The following is a 23943-nucleotide window of genomic DNA, read 5'->3' as shown; positions in this document are numbered from 1 at the left end:
ATTGAGTAGAATCACACCACACCATTAATGACAACATCTGCTGGACTTCCATTAATGCAGCAAAACAATGTAATTTGGATATACTGTAGTACCTGGGCTCAATGACATATTTTATTACCAATGCTGTACATTATCTCACAATTGCCCTTTATTTAATTTAAGCAGGGCTACAGACAGCAAGTTACTATCATTGAAGAATAGGAAACACTTTTAATAAATGTTTCAGCAAGTGCCTTCATCCACATTGTTGCTGCCTGTACGGTGCCAGCTCTCCAGATTGAGAGAGGAACAGCCATCAGTGCCTGCAATCCGGGACACATACCACATTCAATCAGTTCATTACCCTTCTTTATTTAGTATTCTAGCAGGTTCCATATCTCATACCTAACAAGACTTGAGTAAGTGATTCAGTGACTTGCAATTGAATCTATCACTATATTGGAAGTGTGCTTTGAGATGTGTGGAACTATATGACTATACATTGCTTGCAGGATCTGTGGCTGCGGCCATCAATAGGTTATGGTTAAAACAAACAAACTTCAAATGAAATCCACACAGACACACAGCCTTCAAATTCTACCAGCTAATGCTGGAAATAACTGGACATTATATATCATTACATGGTTTAATTTCGTAATAAAGTAAAATGTATACTATTTTATTTTATAGAAGAAAATTCTATAAGAAAAAAAGGTGGGGAGGTACACCTAAGGTGTGAATGTAGAGAGTTTGTGAGATAATGTGAACTGCCTGTTTAACACATTGACAAGGTATGCGTCTGACTGCCTGCAGACCTCCTTCCAGACAACCCGTGGTAGGTGCCACTGAGATTCCCAGAGCAGGTAGGCAGCAGTCACCAGTTCACACCCACTGGCACACTCCCCCCCCCCCCCCCCCCCCCCGCCCGGATAGCAGACGCCAGTGAGAGGAACAGAATTCATGAAGATGCTGCATGCGAGGTGCAGCATTTACAAGTGTACCCTCAGAGCATTGACCAGGCAGGCGACCCGGCAGCCTGCAGTAAAACAAGGGCACATTTCAAGTCCCTGACCAGCCACGCACACGCCAACTGCATGGTCTGTTTACTCTGCAAACGGGATGTGGGACCAGGTTTTGGCAGGTTGCTATTGGATCTCCTTACTCCCACCCCCGCCCCATCTCTGTCTCTTCTGAGTCTGTCAGTGACTCTGACAGCCTGAATTTATTTGTAGGTTGCAGTCTGCCTGCTGCTGCTGCCAAAGGTTTTCCCTGGCATGGCCCCATGCTGCCAACTTCTGCAGGAGGACTGAGGGCTGCCTGTGCACAGGGGCCTTTAACCACACAAGCAGCAATTCAAGAATACGGGGATGGAATTACAGCTAAGCAAATCAAGGAAAGGAGTGGGCCACCTGATCCAAGTCATTGGTCTAGGTCCTGGAGAACCCACATTCTGATAGCAGCTCAGCCACAGTTTCATTATAAGCTTCTTCTTTTAATGCTATGCAATACGCATTGTCTATGTAATAAAGTAAATTTTACAGTGATAAAAACTAGTTTTGCTCAGACTGCTATGCAACTAGAAAAAAAGGGATCTCAGGTTGGCTAAATAAACCACAAAATGTATGTCAATCAAATTAACATCTACTGCAGAATATTTAAATCCTCCATGTTTAAAACAAGTGACTCTAAGCACTAACAAAGCATACACTGCTGCTCCAAAACAAACAGTAACTCAATCAATCAATGTCCAGTTTGCAGCACTGGATTGGAGTAAACCCTGTGTCCCCCCCAGAGACACTTACAATGCCTCTCGGAATTTTGATTTTCCTCATCCAGCTTTAAAATTGGGTTCCACCAACCCTGTCTTCACTAAAGAGGGGTGATTATGAATCTGAGCACAAGCAGGACCCAACACAGACACACACTGGAAGTGAGATAGGGTAAGCAATCAGTACTTAAATAACAGGATTCCCACGCAACAGTAGGATTCAGCTGGACCGCTCAAGTGGGAATGGACTTTTCTTAAAGATCCATGATTCTTAGTACTCTTTTGGCCTAAACTCTTATGAAGCTGGACTTGGCTGGTAACTGGTCGTACTGTATTTGGCAGTGCTGAATAGAAGGGTGAAACCAGGATGCCTTTTTTTTTTTTCGTCTCACACTGTGCTTCTTTTCGATGTCTATGTGCGTAATTGCAATTGGGAGTGAATCAGCAGGTCACTTCAGGAGAGAGAGAGTGAGAGAACCAATGAATGGACGTACTATAGCCAGAGGGAAATTTCCACTGGCTCTGTGCTTCCCGGTGGAAAGGGGGCTCCTTTCATTTCTGTTTGCTTTAAGATGCAGCTGTCCTTGTCACATCCTGTTTTTCATATAAAAAAACAAACAATCTTATTCCAGCTTTTAATAAAGTTTTGTAGGCAGTTTTTTTCCCGCCATACTTTAAGGTGCTGCACCTTTTCCAGCCACTCTCCCAGCTATACCTATCAGAGTCACCTGCCAGGAGAAATGGTTCCTGCGCCATAGCGTTTTCATCCTCTTCATCAATGAAACACATAGCCCTCAAACTGAAATCAGAGATTTCTTATCATAAGTAAGTCCCCAGTAGGAACAGAGCAGCTTGCAGAGGGAGCTTTTCAGCAGAAGTAGCCGTTGTACACTGGTGTATTTGTGTACCTCATTTAAAATGTATTTGTGTTGTATGTAGTGAAGTTAATAAGTTGCAATAAATTACACCTGTTGTAAAACACAAACAGAATGAATAGAGATTAAAAGAGTGTGGACAATATGTAGATGATTAAAATAGACCCTGCTGTCTGGTTTTTCAATTTTGCTTAAATAATCCACACATTAAGCAAGACATCAAGAGAAAGCAAAGAGAAATCAACATGGAAGTAAACCCCTACTAATGTACAGTAGGTAAAACCAAAGAGCTCCTCTATCAATACACATTTAGATCCAACCTGCATTCTCTTCTTAAGCACACCTCTGTAATCCAGCAAACTGTCTATCCTTCACATAGCCGGTGACCTTATACATAGCACAATGATAAAATGTGACCCCGGATTTGCTTTACAAAAACATAAAACACCACAAAGCAAGCGGTATGAATCCATGTGATCTTTCCAACGCATAATAATACATATAAATCCAGGATGAGGATGTACTCAAAACTGTCACAATCACACATGACTCTAGTTATGACAGTTAATTACAGTCCTGTCACCACTTTCAGTCTTGAATGGCTCAGAAGTGTATGGACAACTAACCAGAATTGATATGCTGTATACATATGTTGGGCAAAAATTATGGCAAGTGTCTTTAAAACAACGCTAACAAACACATTAGCAGAAACGTTTGTCCAGTTATGAATACAGCACAGTAACTAAATGCTTTGAGAATGGAATTTTGAATGCCCATAATAAATGCTCCTAGTTCATCCAGGTTCTGTAATATCACACACTGACATTCACACTGAAGTTCAGCTCAACTCTTGAACAAAGGAGTCTACTGTAAAGGGGAATTCTTATCTAGTAAATCAGTTATTATGAACCTTTGCTTTGCATTGGGACAATTAAGGGTCTGATTCTCTTGAAAGCTGTGGGGGTCCATGGACCACCTGCACTTGTAAAATTTAACGCGAGTGATCTCCCCCGCAGTCACACTCAATAACCTGCTGTGCTTGTGGAGGAATCGATAACTCTGATGTGCATCTAGTTGGTTTTAGTATTTATACAGGATGAATCCAATATTATACACTCTTTTGGCAGCTGGCCAGTTAAGTACAAAAAGTAATATTTACAAAGTTACTATATACTTATGCTGTACACCACACAAGCATCAACCACAACACAAAAGACTATTAACAAGCATCTCCCTAACGAAGCAATAGAGACTGCACTGCTACACAATAACGGCACTGTAAGCGTTTCTGCTGGAAAACTGCAGGTGTAAAAAGCTGGAAGTGGTTAGGAACTGCTGCATAGGGTGCATATCTTTAATACACCATTTTTTGAGCTTCTCAGTGTGCTGAACATTGCAGTAGAATTCTTTACACTGCAAAAGTGTGCAAAAGCAATTGTAGGATCAATAATGACCTCTACCTGCATGGCAGTGTTAACTGGAATTAGAGGGCTTAAAAAAACACAACTTCTCATGTCCTCTCTTAATATCATCTCATAAACCCGCTTACTCATTTTGTGCAGCCTGTCAAATTCTGCGTGGCTGGGCTTTATTAAGTAATCACAGGATTTAATTAATTTCCATCTCAACTAACTAATAATCATCTCGGCTGATAAACCAACATTTTGTGCAGTTTGACAAGTACAAATTGATAGTTCTCATCAGTCCACTATCTTTTTTTAGATAATGACACAAACTGTTTCGTTTCAGTTAATGACACAAAAAGTATTTGTCCTAAACTATATGCGTGTGTTTAAATGTAAAGAATGAGTAAATGTACAGTATTAAAACACTGCTGTTTAATTTGTTTCTTTTTTTCTCGCACTCATAATGTGTTGTCATAGGCAAACGTGAGACCCAGTTTATATCATGACCAGCCTTATATCACGAATTATGCCTGCACGGCAATCTGATATAAAGTGGGTTAAACTCTGTGTGTTTGTGTGTGTGTGTGTGTGTGTGTATGTGTGTTTGTGTGTGTGTGTGTGTGTGTGTATGTGTGTGTGTGTGTGTGTGTGTATGTATATATACACACACACACAAACACACACACACACACACTGAGTGTACAATACATTAGGAACACTTTCCTAATGTTGAGTTGTACCCCCTTTTTGCCCTCAGAACAGCCTCAACTTGTCGGGGCATGGACTCTTCAAGGTGTCGAAAGCGTTCTACAGGGATGCTGGCCCATGTTGACTCCAATTCTTCCCACAGTTGTGTCAAGTTGGCTGGTAGTGGATCTCTGCTCCGAATGGCTCATTCCATCTCATCCCACAGATGCTCAATTGGATTGAGATCTTGTGACTGGGCAGGCCACTGCAGTAAGCTGAATTCACTGTCATGTTCGTGGAACCATTCCTGGACAATTCTAGCCTTGTGGCATGGTTCATTATCCTGCTGAAAAAATCCATTAGCAGATGGATACACTGCTGCCATGAAGGGATGCACCTGATTGGCAATGAGGTTCAGATATCCTATGACATTCAAATGTTGCTCCACTTTTATCAAGGGGCCCAATGTGTGCCATGAAAACACACCCCACACCATCACACCACCACCACCAGCCTGCAATGTTGACACATGGCATGATGGATGCATATACTCATGTGGTTTTCTCCATACCTTAGTCCTCCCATCAGTGTGAATCAGCAGGAACCGAGATTCATCAGACCAGGCAACGTTTTTCCAATCCTCTGGTGTCCAGTGTTTTTGTTCCTTAGCCCACTGCAACCGCAGTTTCTTGTGTTTTGCTGAAAGAGGTGGAACTCTGTTAGGTCGTCGGCTGCCATGCCCCATTCATGTCAAGGTACAATCAGTTGTGCATTCTTTTATGGGTCTTTCAGCATCAATGTTGTACTGGACTGTCAGTTGACTAACTGTAGCCCGTCTGTGGCTCTGCACAATTCGTGTCAGCCTCCTTTGGCCTCTTTCATCAATGAGCCATTTTCAACCACTGGCCTGCCGTTGGCTGGATGTCCTTTGGGTGGTGGACCAGCCTTGGTACACACGAGAAACTGTTGAGCATGAAAAACCCAGCAACGTTGCAGTTCTTGACTCACTCAAACCGGCGCCCCTGGCACCTACTACCATACCCCATTCAAAGGCACTTAAATCTTTTGTCTTGCCCATTTACCCTCTGAATGGCGCACATACACAATCCATGTCTCAATTGTGTCAAGGCTTAAAAATCCTTCTTTAACCTGTCTCCCCTTCATCTACACTGATTGAAGTGGATTTAACAGGTTATGTCAATAAGGGATCATAGATTTCACCTGGATTCACCTCGTCAGTCTATTTCATGGAAAGAGCAGGTGTTTCTAATGTTTTGTACACTTACGCAGAGTAAGCAAATATACAACACATTCCCAGTGTTCTTTGCATGGTTGTGTCTTGACCACTTCCTGTTAGTGAAGTACCATGTTATAGACCTAGACGAAGGACTCACACTTAGACAAAAGCATTTCTACTTTGGACACATCCTTTCCATGCTGAGGAGACAGGCTGCTCTATTTCATTCTTATCTGTTGATTACTAGGCTCCTCAGTGCACGCATCAGCATTCGTTAGGTGCATTTGACTAACGATGATTATTAATCTTTATTAGGTTTCCTCTTCAACTGACTCTACAGATTTATACAGCTTCCACCCCCTACCCAACCAGGCTGTACGCAAAATGTGATTGGTGATATATTACATTAACCTTCATTTTTTTTAAGTATTATCTATGTTCTCAGGTGTCTTCACACTTCACAATTACAACCTTAAACTGGACCTGGTGTAATCCAGTGCAGCTCAATCATGCACATTATACACAGGCTGCACATTATATTCCAAAAATGAAAGTAGATCATTACAATCTTAAAAGTTGAGGCTAAACTAAATACTTCTGCATTTAAAGTTTACACTAACTATGCAGACCAGAGACTCACAGACTCATCTAGCACTCCCTCAAGTTTCCAATGCATATGCCTCCCACCCCCCTTGTACATATGTCCACAGCCACCTTCCTCTCAGCAATGCTGTCCATGCTCCCTTTGCTATGGCTGTCAGCAGCTGGGCGTACAGTGTTTAGGGGGGCCGAGGAAGGACACTTGAATTTGAATGAGGTGCCCATAAGTGTTTACTGAAGCAGCCAATGCAAATCGCAGTGGGAGCCTCCCTGGAAACTATCCCTGGGTAATTTGTTTGCTTAAAACAAAAGCCAATAGGAAAACAGTCTTTAATTTTAAAATCCAAAATTGATTGACGAGTTTGGGAAATGGATACTAAGCCAGCCTAGTTTTTTTTTAAATGTATTCTTTTTGTGTTAAGGTTATGGAGCAGGGCTTTTAACAAAGGTTTTTTTTCTTTCTGTAGTACATAACAGCACATTTCACATCACTCAATCCATAAAAAGCGCTGTTTAAAATACAATGAACGTGTAATTGATTAGTGAACCTAACTGCAAATAGGTGCTCAAGTTGCAATTCTAAAATGTAAGACGATGCATTTTGATGCTTAGTGATCGAGTTCAGGACTGGGACCAAAAAGGTAGGGACGTAAAACATGAACAAATAATGTAAATATGTAACTTGATACAAAAAAAGGGAATTTTGTATTAAAAAGTTGACAATGTGGGTTATAAAAGCACTGAATGACAAACTAGTAGTTCTGCGGTCTCCTTTTTATTGCAGTTTGTACATTAATTTGACCTCTGGAGAGTTCACGGGTAATGTAGCGACAAAGGCTCGTTAAGTTCAATGTCTTTGTAACACACGGAACTTCTACACAGAGCAGAAGAAAAAGACTTGTTTTAAAATACGAAACTCTTGCAGGTTAACTGCATTATTTTTTCAATCGAACAGAAATGATCTGTTGCTATTCAGGGAATTAAAAAATAAATCCGAAAAGACAGACTTCCGGGAATCTGGTGCGTCTAAATACTACCCAAAAACTCCCAATCACAACCTCCATGAGAGACAATGAATCCCTTCTTGGGTAAAACACTAGGGAGATTTGTAAGAGTTAAAGGGTGGTGTTACTTAGATCCACTGCTGTATATGTAGATTATTAAAATAGACCCCCTGGTGCGTAACTAACCCTCACTTAACATGCAGACACTGCAGTCACAAACTGGCATTCATTAAGCTGCCTGCTTCCTAAAGCCATTCCATTCACAAGCTGTTATTTGGCTTATCACTCACATTAAAAGGCTGGATTCTGTTACAAAGAAAAATAAAATTATATTTTGTATCCTCCAGAACAGTGGTTCCCAACCCTGGTCCTGGGGACCCCCTGTGTCTTCTGGTTTTCATTTCAACTGAGCTATCAATTATTTAACTAAACCCTTAATTGAAATAATAATTCTTAATTAGGTCTTTTTAATTGTTCTCAGCGCCTAAAAAAGTTGCAGTGTTCAAGTTACTTACAACATTTTATAGAGCTGAAAACAATTAAAAATGCCTAATGAAGTTAATTATTAGTTCAATTAAGGGTCCAGTTAAGTAATTGAGAGCCCAGAAGACACAGGAGTCCCCAGGACACGGGTTGAGAAATACTGCTCATTATATTCTCTCATGCGGTTCCTCTTTTCAGAACAGCAATTTTTTTTTCATTTTAGCATAGGTGCAGTGCTTTTCCAAAAAGACAACGAGGCATGTGCTTAAGCAAGAGTGTTTCATCAAAAGTACTCAATTATATTTGCCAGCATATCAACACAGAAGATTATGCCTTTTTTTGTTCTTCTTTTAAAGACCAGTCTCTGTTTAAAATGAGGAATCATTAGGCATTCATTCCTTAAAAGAAGTGTTTGCCATGGATTAACCATATTTAAAACCTATATTTAGGAACAATTATGAAAGAGTAACTACAGTCTCTCCACTTATGGACAATCTAGTCAGCCACAAACGCAGCTGGATCTCCAATCAAAACATTAAGTCTATGTTCTCCAACTGTTCCCATTATGGTAACCAGAGTAACACATTGTAGTTACTTGGTACTTGGATGAAAAACTGCTGCAGTGGATCCAGTACCATGAACAGAATTGTGTAATGAGCCAAAATGATATAATGGTGGTATTTTGAGTACTTACTCCAATATACACGTATATATTGCCAAAGTGTATCAAATGTAATAATAAACAGAGACCTTACAGAGACATTTGTGCTGCGAAATCTATTGAAGTTGCAAACTAGGAAGGACTCTTAATTTGTTAAATTCTGAAGTTGTTTGTCTAGTTTTGTCAACAGTTTTTTTTTTACTCTTTTTTTTACTTGAAATTGACAGCCTCAAGGTGAGCTAGCAGAAGCACCTCCCACCTCAGTTCCTCCAGTAGGTGCCCTTATTAACCCTTATTAAGCAGTGGGGTAGAACAATAGGCTATGTGATTAAACAGGCCATAAATACCAAGTTGAGTAGGAATAATGAACTGGTTGTGGACTGGGATTCAGCTGAGAATCACTCCTGAGCGGTGAAAAGGAAAGAGTAACGGAGAGAAGGTAGCTGCATTTAAATTTGTAGGGCTGTAACTATGTATGAATATGTTGGAACCCTTCCAAGAGCTACATTGTCCCATAGAGAAGCTCAATAAAAAATGCCTTCATTGAATGACAAATTACTTTTTACTGATCCCATGGTGAGTGCTATGCACTGCACTAACATAGGATCCGAGGTTAGTCTGCAGTTATAGCAAGCAGTCAGAGAGACTACTGCCCAACCTACGATGAGATTAACTTGTTAATACCCTTTTTTCCCCCAAAAATGTAGAACTTTATCACAGCTCCTTCCTGATGACCAGCTTTTCAAACATGTGCTACCCGATTACCTTAAACAAGCTGAGTATCGTAAGGCTCTTCCTCTCAATGTCTATTTCCATGTGTAGATGCACTCCGATTATATTCAGGAACCATATCTGTATCTGTCTTTAATCAATTGTATGATCCTTTAATTACATTTTAGAAAATCAGTGATTGAGTGTTCAGTGCCTTGCCCCGGGGTTGTACACCTCACAGGGCACCATCATGCTGAGCTGTTGGAAAATAGAGTTGATCTGGGTTATACATACAACAGCACAGAGCCTGTACAGGCCATTAAATACCAACCCAACCAGAGCTGTTGCCCAACCGTCTCAGAATTTGCTATAAAAATTCATTGTCATGTTGTGTAGCACTTCTTCGTAATGATTAGGGTTTTCGAGAAAAAAATACCAGGAGCACCAAACTCACTTTTGGCAAGTTGCCAGACGAGGGGTAAGTGATGAGTTTTATTCGAGCTTAACCCTTTACCCTCTAGGGGATGCGGGTCCTAAAATGTTAGTATTGCTGTAAGAACTTTAGGAACCACACTTCCAAATTTTGTTAAACACTTTTGGTTTCAAGTCCCCTCACTGATCATTAACCTCCTTTAAAATTCGAATTTTTGGATTTTGAGATCTACAAGAATCAAGCAAAACATTTTGGTGTCCGCGAATTTTGGATTTTTGAAGTTTCATTTTTCATGCATTCGAGCAATGCTTCTCTGGTTGAGTTGGCGTGGAATGACCAGTACCTACAATAATACAATACTGTATAGAAGGTAACAGCTAGAAGCCCTGCTGTGAACTTATAGTAGTAGCCAGCGTTGTCAAGCCAAGGCCTATAGCACACACCACCAGTCTAAAGCATCTTTCATGCTGACATGATCTGCCCGGGTCAGAACCTACCCAGGTCAGGACCCAGTGTCATGCGGGCCAGGTATGTGATTTCACACTGCTTTTGATAAAGCAGGGTTAACCTGAATGGCAGATGCAAGCACACAATGCATGTACCGATGCCCCGGAAGCAGCTTATTACTGACGCTTCCATCCAAGCTTCTCTCAATTGAACCATCGGCCCAAATGTTGATTAGAGCAAATGTTTCTTCATCCCTGCTGCAATCTGGCTCATGCAGTGTCTCAAATCAACACAAATATGGCTAAATAGAATAAACAGAAGTGTTCCTTGCAGAAGTAAAACCGTCACGCAAGCGTGGCTTTTTGTTATTGCGTTGGCTCACGGACGGCCATCAAGCATTTTGTCTCGCTCAGTCCAGGTCAAAGCGTGCAGACCCACATCCTGAGGTGGGTTGCTGGGATTTGGAATAACCCAGGTACGTGGTGTCACACTACATGTGATTGTGACCCTGGAAGCCAGGACCCAGGTCCGGACCCAGGTAGGAGTGCCAGTGTGGAAGGAGCTTAGGATGACAGTACATGCAAAAAGTGGTAGTAGTTAGGTATTATCAAGCTGGTGGGTATAAGGCATAAATTAAGCTACTAAGCAGCCACCTGCATCAATTCCAGGAATCCATCACACATATTTTACATGACAGTGCAAAGCAAAAACTTATAATACATCATAAGTCATATATCAATCACAACATAGTCCATGTGATTAGAGCAGCATTCCGTTAAACAAGTTGGATTCTATCCACTCGTTTTGCTAAACCCAGAAGGAAAGCAGGGCCCTAATAATGAACACACTTAAACAGCTGAGCCTATTTTTTATTTCTAATAAAAAAGCTACAGGGGTGTAAGTACACTGCAATTATTCATCTCACCCAGCCTCTCAAGCGACCCTTTGCAAAGCCACGCAGTGCAGTGTTAATTAAACACAGTTTCCTCTACAGCTCCCTAGTTGCTATATAAATTACTACAAACATGCATAGAGAAATGAAAAGATCTGGGACCTTAATGTAACACAGTAATTGTAGGTTTAAGTTTGTTGCTGTATTGGTTAAGACCCCTGGAATCAAAAGGTATGTGTGTGTGTGTGTGTGTGTGTGTGTGTGTGTGTGTGTGTGTGTGTGTGTGTGTGTGTGTGCGTGTGCGTGTGTGTGTGTTGGGGAGGGGGGGGGTGTCCCATTAAACATAAGAGAGGGACTTCTATTTTCAATGAATAGATAATAGGATATTAATAAATTGATTAATTTCAGTATATTTTATCACAAGTATTTATGCATTTTAAAAGGGTCTTTTTTTTTTTGTTAAACGCTCATGCGTAATAAATGTGCTTTAAAAAAGAATATCAAATCAATTAAGGTACAGTTATAAATTAAATAAAGACATTTGACATGGATAAGGAGCAAATGTATATGACCACCCTGGTTAGACCTGCTGTAAATGGGATACAAAGGAATAATACTTGATGACTCAAAATGTATCACTGTTCTGCAAAAACAGTCTGTTAAAATACGGGTACATAAGTCAATGACACGCAATCCCAGCTCTCACTGGGAATCCACACTATACTCTAAATTACCTTACATGTTTGTCATCTAAAGGTTTTAAGAGATGGCATTTCAGCAATACAATCTAGATTCTTATCAATTCTATTATCTAGCCTGGCTACTGAAACCCTACAACTTGGAATGCGTTTGATAAAGCAATGGAGAAATCAGTGTCAGATTCATGGTATTGAAAGGATTTCTCCTGAGGCTAGCATTGGTCGCAAAACAGTGATAAAGTCTTTGTACATAAAGTCAGACCTTTCGACACTTGGGTAAAAGTATCTTTCAGTTTTTCATAGTTGAAAAAGTTATAGTTGAAAATAGTTGCTGCCATATCCGAAAACTGCAAATATTTCTCATTAAAAACATAAAACGTCGCCAGAGCTGACAGAACAAGTATGAGTAAGGACATCATGTGACCCAGACTCCCACATTACTTTCCTCCCCCTCCATTCTCTGGTACTCTAATGCTCTTAATTTTGCCACCATGCAACAAAGTTGTCTGCTCATTATTAAAGCAATAGCGGCTTTAGGAAAAAGGTTTCTAATATGTATAACCAGGGATATAGCTGTAAATAATCAGCCGAATAATAATAATAATAACAATAATAATAATAATAATAATAATAATAATAATAATAATAATAATAAATAATAAATAATAATAATAATGTTATTATTACTACATTAAGAACCATTCTTGTTTACAATGGAGTTACGTTCTGTAAGCTTGCCTAGAGATGAACTACCTTATAAAATTATGAACTACATGACCAAAAAGTGTTACAAGAAATAAAAAAAAACAGTATTCACTCACATATAGTACAAAGACAACAATGAACTTCAGGAATAACCAGGGTGTGACATGGCAGAGGCTTTTGCACAAGCAGAATGTGTGCTATGTTATCGGTAAACGGATTAGTCGTCCTTGTAGGAGTGAGGCTTTTGTTTTGTTTATTTTGTTTTGCTCAATAAATAAATACACAGACACTGTACTGTTTTCATTTCATCTGTTGTGAGAGTCCTACAGTTTACACAAGACAGTGTTAAAGGTCCCGAAAGTGGCAAAGAAGACCCCACTGCAGGAAACAAAACTGTAACACAAATAAACAAAACTGCACCCAAGCTACAGCTACAGCTACAGCTACAGCTACAGCTACAGCAGCACTGGACAAAAAGCACAACCTGCTGCTCTCTCCACACATAACCATTTAATTTCTTTCATATAGGACGTGGACAAGGGTGATTGGACGATCAATAAATCAATCACCACGTGGCCATATTCCACACTTTTCAGTTATCTAATAAAACAATTAAACCATTATATAATTAAACGTTTAATTAACATGTGGCTGTGCAAAGGCAGTCACAAAACATACATTTTGCCTCTACAGGGCCTCTGCCCTATCACACAGGCTTACACGTTTGTTTTACAGTAGGCTTTTTACTTTCGGTGGCAAATTCTAGGTTTTTTGTTGTAGTCATAGATCAACACAGGATGACATGTGAATCAAACACCTACCTGGGTGGGATTGTACAGCTCCTGCAGAGCATTCCGTGAGCCTTTCCTACAACAGACGTCAGGTGCAAATGGATTCCTATGGATTACTGAAAGAGGGAAAAGGGGGGAAAAACAATTAAAGTAATCCTTAACAGAGGTCATTGGCTGTCATTAACCCACAAACGTAACAGATATGGGTTTCTAATTTAAACTGGATTGATTTTACTGTTGGCTCAATTGCAATTTAAAAACCCGATGAGAGCAGAAGACCATCAGTTTTATATTACACCCCCATAGTATAATTAGCCCTCCTGTGAGCCCTGAACACACCTGAATGCGGATGGTTGTTTGGTGTGGTTTAATGTGCTGAGGCCTCTGCTGTCAGCTCGTTTACGACTATATTTTCACATTTTTATTTCCTGAGTATTTACAACCTCATTAAATGTGCCATTCCTCTTTAAATTGAGCAATGGAAACCCTCTTGCTCGAATAGCCTGAATAAAGTGTGGGCTTTCTTATAGTTTGTGAGATTTAGGTCCTTTCTCTATAAACCTGATGAGGCTAAAGATCTCCCTTTCCTGGACACTGCTTGTAAAAAAAAGGATCAGCTTTGATCCTAGTGTACTGTTCATGTACTGATTTATGTAATTACTGAGATGGTTTAGGATTTATAGTGCCAAGGTCTGAATCAAAGGGTGTCTTAGAGACACGGTACAATAGCTTGCCTTATACCTCACTAAAGAGTGCCAGTAACGGTAAATGCAAACAATGCTAAAGAAATAGTCTTCTTTAGAGTAGACAGGATTTTGTAAATGAAAGATTATTTTGAAGATTTGGGGGATAGGATGTGAAGAACAGAACATAATGGTCTTAGTAAGTGAAATGAATGTGAAAGTATTTTGAAAAAAAGCTGTAGTTCAATAAATTTAACATAAGTTTTCTCGATAATAAATAAATTTACTGAAATCTATGAAACTGTTATTCACAAGGATACAGAAATGCTGTAAAAATGTCTGAATTTACTTACAGTACTTTTGTAGACAAGAACAAGAAGTTTTAACAGTATCCAAGTACAATTATTTTTGGAAAATTAAAATATATAAAATGATCCAAAATTAACAAAGGTAAATAAAATCTGCTGCAAATTTGTCAAATATACCAATTAAACCAAACCTTTAATCTTAGGTGCTTTTGTATTGACACATCAGAGAACACACACACACTGGCTCTTTCACCACTGCCTTACATTAGCACCAGCAACAGGAAAGGTAAACAAGGCTTTAATGCATGATAACTATTTCAAAATGTAACACGTCTAAGCCATTTTGTCCCAAGATTCTACAGCTATGGCCAAAAGCTTTGCATCGCCTACAATTTTTACATATGTATGAAAAACTACAAAGTGGTATGTGTAATTGTGACAGAGAGCAAATGAATCCAAGTCAGCACCCTACATGTGAAAGTTTTGAACCAGGGACCTCCTGGTTACAAGCTCTCTTCTTTAACCACTAGACCACACAGCCTCCTAATCATAATCATGGAACAGTACAAAATTGTTATTGTGCTTGTTTTGAATAGCTATATACACACACACAACTCCACATACTGCAAAACTGGAACTTTAGATGCCCACAAACAACATGAATCCAGAGTTCTTATTGAACAAGGTTCCACAACAAAGTCCAAGGTAACCCTATATGAAGATAGATGTTCAGCTAAGGTTTTACAAACAAAGAGTTACCAATTAAACTAAGGGTATCACTGAAACACAAGCTCACAAAGAAAATGTAGCCAAGGTATGAAAGGAAGGTCCACAAAGGAGGTAGAATCAATGCTTCCATTTAATCAAGGTCTAGAGACAAAGCCAAGGATACTAATGAAAGAAACTCGCAAATAAAGGATTGCAGGAATCACAGATTTTAACCCAGATTCCTGCTTAAAACATCCCAGATTTTTTGTTTTTGTTTATATCAAAACAGAAATAATCATAACACAGCTGATTCATGAGCCTGTCTGAGGCAGGTTATTTTAGGCCCTGCATCCATTCCTTAGTTGTCACTGTTTTCAAAGGACAGATAAATGCAGCCTCCACTTTCAGCAAAACATTGATCCAAAAACAACAACAAAAAGATGTGTGGTAATGAAGTGGTAAAGGCACAATTTGTTTGCTTAATGGGCTATGAAGCATAATAATTCTCTGCAGAAATACCATAACACAAATTTGTGTCCACAATATTTTTAATTGTGAATTGTATTTAGAATCTGCCTATCACACAAAGACAAGGACAAAGACAAGTGTTAAAAAGTGGTCATCAATACTAACCGGCTCATTAAATAGAAAAAATTGATGCTTAAATTACTTACAATTAGTGTTTAGGTTTACTGAGTTCCACATTGGCACCCCTAATCAACCAAGCCATTACTGAACTAATACGAACAAACAGCATTATTTTTTTCCTACATTCAGCAATACAATATTAAAGCTGCCAGGAATTAAGAAATTAGCAAACCATTTGATGGATTACATCTTCATAGAAGCAGATTTTCAATATTTCAATCCATTTATCTTGGTCCTAATCATAGGAACATAAGAAAGGTTACAAACGAGAGGAAGCCATTTTGCCCATTTTGCTTGTTTGGCTGTTAGTAGCTTATTGATCCCAGAATCTCATCAATCAACTTCTTGAAGGATCCTGGGGTGACAGGGTCAATAACATTACTTGGGAGTTGGTTCCAGGCTCCCACAATTCCCTGTGTAAAAAAGTGCACCCTATTTTCTGTTCTGAATGCCCCAAGATCCTGTTCTTTGAAGACGAACACATGCTGTCCTCTAAAGCGTGTGCCATCAGCCGACCACTTCTTTCACACTGCAGGCCCACCATGCAGCCACCTCAGAGCTACACCGTCAGAGGACAATGCAGCTCTGGGCAGCTTACAGGCAAGACTGCAGGTGCCTGGCCAGACTACAGGACCCCTCCTGGGAGCTCCCATCCATGGTCGGCAGTGGAATAGCCTGGACTCAAACAGGTGACGTCCAGGCTATAGGGCACATACTGCACTCCACGCGGAGCGCCTTTACCAGATGAGCCACTCAGGACCCCCATTGTTGGCCTTTTTTATAGCTTCCCCACATTGTCTAGATGAAGACATTATTTGCAGGGAATTTTCACTGTTCTATATGCAAGTAATGCCTCCATGATGTCAGACAGATTTCAACCCAGAAAAATAGGTTTAAATAGTGCGGCTATCAGTGGTTAAAGCCTGGTTTCCAAACTAATTATCGCTCATTTTAGGTTGCACACTACGATTAGTATGGCACAATAAAGTCAGTGTGCGCCATAATATGCCCACTATTTTGTGCAATAATTAAAAAAATTGCAATAATGAATACGGAAATCATGAACGTGTAAACTAATTGCAATTATGGTACACCATAATGTTTAGTGCACTTTCATAAATGAGCTCCATAGTCTGTTAAAATCTTCTCATGTGTTCCAATTTGGAAGAGTGAACATGGACTACAGGCAACCACTTTCAATTAAATGTTGGAATGGGAAAGTAGAATAAACAGGTAATCTGTCAGGCAGTGTACAGTACCTATAGAATGAGCACCTATTGGAGCCAACAGACAGGAAAATGTACCAAAGTAATTGAAAGCAGAAATCTGTGGGATATCTCCTGCCTGAGACCAATGCCTTATTAAGAAAACAAGAAAAAAAGCCTTCAAGAGCATGGCATAGTTATCAGCTTAATTAGAATGCCATGCATTGCCAGTCTTCTGCCAACATGGGCTTGCATTGTTCTTCATTAAGAAGTAATCTCTGACAATTAGCTTCCAAAGCTAAAAGTAATTGAAGCAGAACTTCCCAGAAGCCTGATTGCCTCCTATCCTGCAGAGCCCAGGTAAGTGGAAATTAGTTTCATTGGCGGACTCAGTTTTGTCAGATTGTAAAAACCAGAGAAGCAGTGGAACAGACAGGCTGTAGCACTCTGATTATTATTAAGCGGCTCACACAATTACCTTCTCCCTTGCTCTTTGGTCTCCCACTGCTTGCCTTTCATACAGCAGCTCACCAGCACTCAGCTCTCAATGGGGTTGTCTCCTCTATTTGCAGGAGTTATGGGGGCAAGAGGCTATTCTACAGCTTACTGAGAAAAGTTCCAAGATAATTATTCCCTTTTCATGCTGTTCACTGACAGTGCTTCTCAGATTTGCCTAACTACAAGTGAGGGGGTCAGTAAGACTAGGAGGTGGTATACTGTATTTAGTCCCTGTAGCACTGAAGTGAAAGATTGACACAAACTAATGTGCCTCAAGTCCTGTGCCTTTCCACACACCAGTACAGAGTGATACATCAGCCATTTGGGAAGGGTGAATGAAGGACATTGGCGACTGAAGATACCGCAGCCAATAAGTGTTTCATACAGTAATAAATTTAGCACTTATAGAAGGTAATGAGCTGAATGCAGTACTACTCCCTGTGCAGCAGCCTGTGGAAAATGCAGTACCTGTGAAAAGAATATAAAACCAAGATAATGAAATATACTAATTAAATCAGGGAGGTATTGTGAAAGTTGAGGGTCTATTACAACTAGTGCCCGATCACATGTATATGTAGAATATGATTACAGCTTGAATTGTCTTTTTTTGGTCCAGGGGTATTTCTACGATTTTTATTGTTATTTATCAAAATCAGTTACTTTCTGGATAAAAATAAACACCACTTAAATACGCTAAATTTCGGTTTCTGATATATATTATTACACACATCTATCATACATAATTATATAAAGTGAACTTGCTATATAGAATTGTAGATGTCCACCTAGTAGGATGTAGGAAAGAAAACCCAGGTCCCATTGCAAACTGAGCTACTGGAAACAGATCCCACATGGGTAAACCATGTATATCTGTGTAACTTTTCTCAGAAATTATAACTCTGTATTTGCATACAATGTTTAATGCAGAAATCCCCATAGTTGACTATGTGAGTGGTGTTTTTTTTTAAAATACATTATAATTTTCCGTGTTTTATTGGCACAAAAAAATAAAACCGATTTTCCTAAGCGTGTCACTGTTTTTCGGGGTTAATTTTGGTTATTATCAGTTAAAACTGAGTAGTGCAAGTCCTAAATATGATGTAGTCCAGTCAAACACACTGTAGTTTCTGAAAACTCAGAATAGTGCTGCTTTAAGAAGATGAGATTATAATAGCTGTGAGCCAAAAAGTGATAACAGACTTATTTTTTAAACTCAGCACTTTGATTATGTCTTCAGTCATATTATAATAGATCCATTTTCAAACCAATTACCTAGCAATAGAATTTTACACCCCCCTTAACAGAGGAATGGATATCAATCTGCTTGCAATCCCTGATCTTTCCCATGGACAGTGTCTAGGGTGCAGAGGTTTCTTGATAATTGACATGTGAGAACAACAAGGTAATTTATCTACACTCAAACCCAACTAATGTTTTTGTGTATGAGGACATTTTTAAAATGTGTTTTTAGGTTACGTTTTGTTTCCACATCGCTTCATGTCGCTGTATCAGGTAAGATTCAAGATTCTAACGTCATGTTAACTTTAGAGGGCATCTGTACCATATGATAATGACCACTCTACCATGAACATGAGGGTTATCATTAAATATTTTTATTGTCAGATGGGCAACATCAGATTTGTTTTATTGCTTCACTAAGGCCTGGAAAATCAAGATGGTACTGATAACAGCACACATGCATCAGCTGATGACCTGTTAGATTACAGTTTACCGTATCTCTCAGCAGGCTCCACTTTGCTCTCTAACAGCCACATCTGCACTCAAGGCTGCTTCATACTCTGTTATCAGAAAGTCTATTTGTAAGAATCTGTCTGATGGATTATCTGGGAGCATTGAGTTGATCCACTAACCATCCACCAGCTCCTCTCTACAAAATTTTTATGTAGCCTCCCACACACTCATGTCACCAAAATAGCCGCACAGTATTATGATTATATATATAAATACATGGAAGACAATGTATAAAAAAAGAGAATGGTACAAAAAAAAACAAATAAGACTGCTTAATGATGGGTCAATGACGGCATTATTATTGATAATATATATGCAGAGAACAGAAAAAGGGTTGTTCTGTTTTGCTCATTAACTGACTGAATTTTTTTTTAGAGGCTTGACTTTCCAGTATTCAATAAGAGGGGAGCAACATTATTGTTCCCAATCAGAATTTCAATTATGTCAAAAGGAAATAATAAAATGTAGCTGGGTTGAAGGCTCCTGTCTGAACTCAAATCTCTCAACATTCCAATAGAATTAATCAGCACCTCAAGAACCTGGAAGTAGTGGTATGTGTGGGGTTCCCAGACAGGAGGTCACGTGACTCACAAAAGGTCACCTGGTGAGTCAGCACCAAAGTCTGAACCCCTGGCCTCCAAGCATTTACTAACAGATATAGTACTGACAGACATACTGCTGCATCATGAAAAGAACCACAGTAAAGAGCAGCTGTACCATGCACAATAAGAATGAACCAAAAATAAGCTAGAATCCAGAAGGGAAAGCAGGGCTACAACTACTTTTTAAGTTTTTCTTCAGTCTCCTTGAATTTTGTTTTTAATATACAAAAAAGCAGGAATGGACATTCCTTTAATGAAGATTTGTGGGGAAGTCAGTTGATACCAAGAGCTTTTATTTATGGCATGGCTGTGTAAAGTTGAATGCGTTGCTAATGCCTTGTAATGCACAAAGAAACAGCAACAAATCCGTAACAATGGGCCCCTCATGCATTATTCTCCATGAGTGTGTGTGTGTGTGTGTGTGTGTGAGAAGGAATGGGTTTTGCAATCTCATTCCCAATTCAGCTGCCCTTGATATCAACCACAGATCTTCCGGGGAGCAGGGAGTTTCAGTAAAAATTTGTGAAACATGCCCAGAGCAGGCTTCTAGAGGGCCATCATAAACCCTAAGTAGACACCTGTCAAGAACTGTTCTGCAATGACCCTTAATATCCATACAGGCTGCCAATTGAAAGTTAAAAGTGATTGAAAAGCTGATATTTTCAGCTGCATAAATGTGACAAATGAATATATTTGTTCAGGGCAGCCTACTTTAACATGCACATAGTCATTTATAATGAGTCCCTGTCCTCTGTGTTACTTGCTGAGCTGCACATATTGCCTTTTCATTTCTTGTTCAAGTATCAGTAGTGAGTGACGTGTACTATACATTGCTGCTGGTACAGAAGACATAGAGACAGTACTATTCTAGTGGTAAGAACTACAGTAAGTTGAAAGCAGTGTGGACTATTGGTTATGAGTAGTCAGGAACCCCTGTAGAGTTAAAACTGGGAGGCAGCTTGGCCTAGTGGCTAGATTGTCAGCCCATAGTAAATCGCAGGCATGGGTTATTTTCCCCTCTCATCTGTGTTATGGATGAGTGAGCACTAAAAAACACAATATGAATGTCAACATAATGTCCATCAACAACAAGTAATATCACATATCCTCCCCCCCTTGCGCTTTGTTTCACCTTGTGTTATTTCTACAAGAAAGTATTTAAAACACAGTTAGAACGCCAATACATTTATGAAGAAGTTACTTATGAATATGTAAAACATGATTCACAGTTTACAGCAGACTAACCCCCCATAATGCACAAAACACTAAGTAAATCTGTGGGAAGTCATTACCCTAGTAAACACCCAGAATTGATGTGTCACTGTGCTCTAGTTGCTCAAAATGAAAAAATTCAGGTACCAGTATCTAATGCTAGAATTTAACACCACAGCACCAGTTTTATAGCTCTGCACATGTCTGTCTGACCAGTCCCACAGTTACAGAACTGCTACTGGACAGAAGATGGGCACTATTACTCAAATCTGAACAGATCTTATACTGCAGTGTGGCAGAGGAAGATACCGACAGTACAGGGATCATAGTGTGAACGGTACTTAATCTTGAAATTTCCTGGTGGCAAGTTTACTGCATTTAAATAGAACAGACTGTTCCATAATTATTAAGAGGAAAAAATACATGCAACGCAGTAAATCCTCCAATCCTCCATGGACCAGGAGATGACTGTAAAATATCTTTTTAGAGAATCCAATTCTTACTGTGAAATTGTTAATAAGGCATTTCCAATTATGTATTTCAAGAAGTTTGAATATAAACCCTGTACCCTTAAAAATATTATGTAGAATACAGTACAGTAATTCCAGAAAAAAAGGGAGGACGGTGGTTAGAGCATAGTCCAAACCACAAGTTTCCAAATTCTGATAACAGATGTGAACTCCTAAAAAGAATGTTCTGCTTATCAGGGATTTGCTGTATACAGTACGAGGAACCAAATTATAGTTATTGCTACACTTACTGTAAAAAGCTAAAACCACCCTTAAGTTTCTCAAGGGAAAGAGTTATCTAAAATATGATAAGCAATTTTTGTATCAGCAAGTGCAGTTGGTTTCAATTACGTTTATTTCATACTAATAAGCAGCTGGGTTGCTGACTGGCAAATGTGCCAGTCAGCACTATATTCTGTATATCACACAGCCTTTTCTCTCAGCAGAGAGCAAGGAAATTGTTTTCCAGCTATAAACTGCGGTATCTTCAGAATAGGCTGGAAGAGTATGGTGTCTGCTGTCCCTGCAATTAAAAAAAACTGCATTATTGTGTAGCCACACAAGTTAAACTGCGAGTAAATAGGTGCAGACCGCTACAGGGACACCAAATTGTCCAGCTGGTACATATCTCAGATATGTAGTGTCATTATGTAGCATTTCTTGTGCTTTTTTTTTTTTTTTTTTTTTTTTCACTTCTCTATGGAGCTCTCTGTAAAGGGTATACTTACAGGACTGTAACGTGTCTTCATCTACTGAACTCACTTTTTAAAGATAAAGTATATAAAGTGGTGTAGCTGCAGTGGGGGGTGAATGGGGATTTAGGCCTGAGTGTGAGGATAAAATTGAACTTTGCGGTTTTCTGTTTTACAGTGTTGGAGTCCAGTAGCTTACTTTCAGAGCAATGTCCAGTTAGTTATATTATTTCCCTTGACGTCAGCCCCCTGCACCGCTGTACTTCTCAAGCAGTTGTGTTATAGCGTTGCAAGAGATGGGCTTTGTTGCTTAGTTTAGGCATCATTTCCAGTGGAAATGCATTCCCTTTGGTTCACAGGGGTACCAGTAGGATCTAGTGTTCAGAATTTGCTGAGAAGCTCTGAGTGGGTGCAGGTAAAAAGCTGAGAGGGCAATTTGACAAATATTTTTTAAAGCTCTGCACTGGACAACTGGGGTATCAGTGTTAAAAAACTGGAGACTAAATACTGGTCTCCAGTTTAACTTCTTGCACTGGCATACATTTCCCTCAGAATGTGGTTGCGGTTTTCTGGACTTATTTACACTAAGTATTGAATCCGACTATGAGAGTGCGACTATGATACTTTTTTGTTAAGCCATTAAAAATTAATGTTTGGCTCAAAGACCATAGTCTCTCTCTCTCTCTCTCTCTCTCTCTCTCTCTCTCTCTCTCTCTCTCTCTCTCTCTCTCTCTCTCTAGTAATTTGCAAAACTCCAAAAATGTTCATTCAAAACCCTTTGATGCTATAATAGTAATGTCTACAAGAAGCTACAAATTTCAATATGATAACACTATGTAACACAATTTTTGTTCCTGGGTAGTAAGTGTTATTTCCTAATTGCTTATGCCTCAAAAGTATAGAAAATGGCTATTATTCCCCACAAACTTTGCTTTTGTGACCAGGACAGTGATATTTCAAAATATCACTATTTCCAATGGGAAAACGGATAAAGTCAGAAAAAAACAACATATGAATCCAAATATATGAATCCAGTTTTTCGAGATTTACGATTATACTGTAAATACAGTATAATCGTAAATCTTGAAAAACTACTCACTTTGACTTTATGTGAACGAAAAGACAGACATTTGCCCGTTTTCTCATTGGAAATAGTGATATTTTGAAATATCACTGTCCTGGTCACAAAAGCAAAGTTTGTGGGGAATAATAGCCATTTTCTCTACTTTTGAAGCATAAGCAATTAGGAAATAACACTTACTACCCAGGAACAAAAAAATAATAATAATTTGTTACACGGTGTAATGCAGAACCTTACTCTAGAAAAGTCTAAGAAATGCTGGATTGTAGGTGAACATTCTTAGAGGGTTAGGCATAGGATAATTGCTGTCATTACCAATAAGTCAATATGGGAAAAAGTAAAAAGCTATCTGAAGACCTTAGGCCTAAAATAAATTATTGTCATAAAAATGGAGAAGGATGCAAAAAGATTTCCAAGCATTTCAACTATTGCTTGTATTAGTTTGGTCTGGGAGAAAGAAGGTTCTTTCACCAAGAGCAAGTATCGCTTAAAGTTTGCAAAGCAGCATTTGAATGATGGATATGAGTTCTGGTCAAAGGTTTTGTGGAGGGATGAAACAAAAATCATGCTGATAGTTGTTACGCTTGGAGAAAGTCTGGTGAGACGTACAAAGAAAAGAACACCATACCTACTGTCAAGCATGGAGGTGGCAATATCCCTCTATGAGG

The 23943-nt window shown here is 39.2% G+C and overlaps 1 protein-coding gene across 2 annotated transcripts in view; it reads right to left on the bottom strand.

Moving 5' to 3' along the window:
- Positions 1–23943, bottom strand: part of LOC121319626 (carbohydrate sulfotransferase 11-like) — a 63336-nt gene that overhangs the window by 16444 nt on the left and 22949 nt on the right. For both annotated transcript variants that reach the window (XM_041257235.1, XM_041257236.1), the window contains exon 2: positions 13408–13493. In XM_041257235.1, coding sequence (XP_041113169.1) covers positions 13408–13493 — 86 coding nt within the window. The remainder of the gene's footprint in view (positions 1–13407; positions 13494–23943) is intronic.

Source organism: Polyodon spathula, chromosome 8, assembly GCF_017654505.1.
Source record: "Polyodon spathula isolate WHYD16114869_AA chromosome 8, ASM1765450v1, whole genome shotgun sequence".
Lineage (NCBI taxonomy): Eukaryota > Metazoa > Chordata > Actinopteri > Acipenseriformes > Polyodontidae > Polyodon > Polyodon spathula.
The sequence above is the reverse complement of the archived record's forward strand: the minus strand, read 5'-3'. Positions and strand labels throughout refer to the sequence as shown.